Here is a 4019-nt window from a genome sequence, read left to right on the forward strand (position 1 = left end):
GGCGGTCAAAGCAGGGTGCCCAGCATCGTGTGAACTCTCAACGGAGATGCAGACGGATTTACATATTCGTTATCTTAGCAGGTGACCCGGCAGTAAGCACTTGGTGTTAGTTTCTGTGGGCCAGAAACCCAGCCGCTTAGCTGGGTGGCCCGTGGGGCCTCTCCCGTGGGTACAGCAAATGTCAGCTGGAGCGGGAGGGCTGTCGGCCAAACCAGTGGACCCCTGCACAGGCCTCTCTGTGTCCCCACAACGCAGCAGCCGCAGCCCCGGGGAGGATGGTCTGAGCAGCCTGGACCAACTCGTCTTTCGCTGTCTGGGTGGCTCGAATCCTCTGCTCCTTCAAAGGACGGATCGACAAATGCGCTGAGGATCAGAAGCGGGCGCGGGTAGAGGGTGAGGTGGACGCGGCTCGCACTTCACTGTGTATATGAGAGGAGCTGCAGCCTCTCGTGACTGTTCTCGGAAGCGACAGACTGCCACCCAGACCAAGGCCGCTGTGCCATGGGGGGCGGGGGGGGTGACCGGCGGGAGCACGGACGGCCGAGGGCCGTCTCAGGCTGGCTGCTCCACGCCAGCGGCGAGGTCTTTACTTCGTACCTTCTCGGGCGTCTCGGAGCCCAGGCCTCACTCAGTTCTTCTAATCTCTCCTTTAGGTCCCACGATGAAACTGAAACGGTTCACGGTCTTGGAGAAGTACAAAGCCATCATCGACTCCTTCTCCCAAGAGCACAGCAAGTGACCGGGTCCCCCGGCGTCTCGTGAAGGCGGCGGGGGCGTGTTCCCGAGCCCGCGTCCTCTTGGGTCAGGGCATGCGGACTCCCGGCGGGTCTCCTAGGCCCCCTGGCCGGTTGCGGCACCGGAGTCTGCACTCGCTAGGTCTCGTGCCCACGACAGCTGACGATTCCGAAGCTGCGTGTGTCTAGTTTTAAGCGTTGCTTTTTGTTCAGGTGACAGGAGACCAGTTCTCCTTCCAGACCTAAACAGCTGACAGATTTTGGCCTTCGTTCCAGGTAGATTTTATGGCTGCCGGCTCACCGGGTAGGCGGTGTGGGGAGGAGGGGAAGTCGGCTCGTGTTGCCATGTGTGCTGCGGGAAAGCCAACGGTTGTAACTCACTCGCCCCTTCTGGGGCCCGGTTGGGATCCGCTGACCTGCCACTCCTTTCCTGGGCTTTCCTCCACACGCACGCCAGCTGACGCGATGCTTCATAGACCCGCTGCTTACATTTCACGTGTCATTTGGATATTAAACTCCTTAGCAGAATTGTCGGCAAGGACCTGATTTTTTTTTTTTTTAAGCAGGGGGAACCAGTCCAGGGGGCGCCGGGGGTTTAACCCACAGGGCTGTGCGCGACAGGCGTGTGGGTGACCCCTGCGCCTGGCGTGAGCGAAGGCGCCAAAGGGTCAGGTGGAGCCGGTCAAGCAGCCGACTCTGCAGGTGCCGCCACCTTGCCACCCCTGCCCTGACACCTGACGCTGCCATTCACAGTACAAGCCGAGCCACACCGACCCGAGGCATCTGACGGAACCAGGGAGAGAAAGCATGTGTCTCGGTCAGTTTTGGAATTCTTTATTAGCGAGCCCCAAAATAATTAGCACAATCCCGTAAAACAGAGGAAGCGGCAGCTTGAACAGAGCACAGTACACGTAAGGTTGTAAGTCTGGTTACGAGCCTAGAGCGGCACCCAGACAGGCATATTTGTCCTTAAGAAATCTCCGTGACCCGGGCACGTTATGCAAAGCCACGGGTTTGTGACATTACACAAGGGGCAAGGGAGGTCATGAGTTGCCTTGGGTTTCGGGCCAAAGGATGAGAGTGTTCAATATAATAGAGATAGAGACTCAGTGTCTGAAGATGTCGAAAAATCATGCTCTGGGCGGGGGTGGGGCAAGGTACCCAAAGGTCAATGCCGAGCCTAGCCTCCCCAGGGCGGAGTCTGCCGGGCCTGGTGCCAAGGGACAAAATCGACAGCCCTGGGGTCAGGCCTGTTAGCAGGGTCAGCTGGAGTGTGATTACGCATGCTGCAGGAGCGTCACCACGCATGGTGGTCAGCTCCCACGTTGACCGGGCCAGTCCCGGGGCCCCCCGGCTGTGTCACGCATGGTGCTCGACAGCATCGGGTGACAAGGAAGCGCCCCCCAAGGGAACAGCAAATCTCAAGGTAACAGTCAAACAATGCATTTGTGTCTTTGTGGCCAATATGTTACCTGTATCTTAGTAACAAAAATTACATCTCATTACAGATTTCTTTGATCTGGAGTCTTTATTCATATTCAGTAATTCATATAAAGGACAAATCTGTCTTAATTTTCCATGTCACTAAGAAAGAAGCTGTACTCCGTTTTGAGTGTGAGCCTTTTCCTAGGAAACTTCTCTCGTGCCCGTCCACTGATAAGAATGTCATCGGTGCTATTATATCAATACCGTTCTATGTCTATTATATTTTTCGTAAACCAAGGAAAACTTTCTCTTTAAAAAGTTAGAAGTTTTCTCTTATTAATTCTGTATCGTATTTACAGCTAAGGAAAAACTTTTAACCGAAGTGTAAAATGGTTCACAATGGCAAACAATACAGTCTGCTTAGAGTTTACAAAAAATGTATACCAAATAACCAAATAGACATTTAACAAATAAAACGAGCATTTGGAAAAAGTCCTTTGAAAGGAGGCCAAGGGACATCATCTGCATCCTTTGCACAGATTTTTACGGAAAGGCCAGATCTAGCGTGTAGTCGGGCAGGAAACAAGCAAGCCAAGCGCACGTGGAACGGGGTGTGTGTCCTAACACGGCCACGTGGGTCTGTCCAGAGTGACTGGTGTGGACAGCTCCTGCAGAAGCCTTAATCTAAGTCTTTCACTCGGCGACAGATTTCTTCTGTGAAGTCGGAGCATTTCGCACTGCCTCCCAAATCTTTCGTTAAACTCTGAAAGGAAAGAGCAACCGTCAAATTTAAAACCCCTGGTGAGGAGGCCACTAGGCGGTTACTGGGCTGCTGTCCTGCATGAGCCCCTCTTTTCGAGGGGTGCGCCCGCCTGCCCCAGGAGGCCTGGGAAAGGCCTTTGTCCCCGCAACAGACCTGAAGAGAACGTCTGCGGTGTGGACGTTTAACGAGAGCAGACCAGACCGGAGGTTTCATAAACCCCTAGGGTCCCTCAAGTTTAAAAGCTTATGACGTTCTGCCCTACTTTAAATGTTGGGCGATGTTCAAAGTCACCAGCTCTGAAACTTCCTCTTCAAGTGAGAGGCTCTCTGCGGCCCCCCGTTTCTGGCAGCTCCCCCTCCTGGACCCCAGACAGCCACACTGCCCCTCGCTCTCCCGCACCCCGCACGCCGCATGCCGCACAACTACCAGAGGGCTGCGGGTGACGCCTGACGCAGGTGCCGTCCACCGGCTCCGTAACTTCACAAACGGCGTCGGAATAAAGAACTAACACGATCACTTGCCCTTCAGCGTGGCTACCAGGCTATCAAAAACAAGCTCGGATTTTTTGTTTTGGCTGTAAGAAATCATTTCGAACTACAGAATTTTCTAAAAAGGAGCCAATCTTGAAGACACTATGCCACGTGAAATCCAGCCACAAGATGACAAATCTATGACCCCACTTACACGAGGTCCCTAGAGGAGTCAAAGTCATAAATGAAGCAAAGGGTGTGTGGTGGTGTTGGGGGACGGACGGCAGGAGATGGGGAGTCAGTGCTTAGTGAAGACGGTTTCCGTTCAGGAAAATGAGGAAAGGGCTGGAGATGGGCGGTGGTGGCGGTCACACAGCAGTGTGACAGTGCTTAACAGCACTGACCCGAACGCGTCGGAAGGATCAAAAAGGTGCACTTTGCATCGTGTCTGTTTTGCCACGGGTCAGGGGCCAGCCTGTGAGGCCGCGGTACCTTCCCATCCTTGATGGTGGCGAAGCAGGCTGCCTCGATCTTCGCGGCGTGGCTGACCAGCCCCATGTGGCGCAGCATCATCACCGCGCTGAGCAGCAGGGCCGTGGGGTTGGCCATGTCCGTGCCCGCGATGTC

General features: G+C 54.6%; 2 protein-coding genes across 2 annotated transcripts in view; one reads left to right on the forward strand and one right to left on the reverse strand.

The window, feature by feature from the left end:
- The window catches only part of ACSBG1 (acyl-CoA synthetase bubblegum family member 1), a 39542-nt gene extending 38293 nt beyond the window's left edge, over nt 1-1249 (forward strand). The window contains 1 exon segment of the mRNA XM_023520031.1: nt 433-1249. Within this exon segment, the coding sequence (XP_023375799.1) occupies nt 433-739 (307 nt within the window). The 3' untranslated portion in view covers nt 740-1249.
- Nucleotides 1250-2243: 994 nt separating this feature from the next.
- The window catches only part of IDH3A (isocitrate dehydrogenase 3 (NAD(+)) alpha), a 5840-nt gene continuing 4064 nt past the window's right edge, over nt 2244-4019 (reverse strand). The window contains exons 6-7 of the mRNA XM_023520032.1: nt 3885-4017; nt 2244-2922 (exon numbers count right to left, since the gene is read on the reverse strand). Of these exons, the coding sequence (XP_023375800.1) occupies nt 2839-2922; nt 3885-4017 (217 nt within the window). The 3' untranslated portion in view covers nt 2244-2838. The remainder of the gene's footprint in view (nt 2923-3884; nt 4018-4019) is intronic.

The sequence above is a fragment of the Pteropus vampyrus genome, unplaced genomic scaffold (assembly GCF_000151845.1).
Source record: "Pteropus vampyrus isolate Shadow unplaced genomic scaffold, Pvam_2.0 Scaffold245, whole genome shotgun sequence".
NCBI classification, from domain to species: domain Eukaryota; kingdom Metazoa; phylum Chordata; class Mammalia; order Chiroptera; family Pteropodidae; genus Pteropus; species Pteropus vampyrus.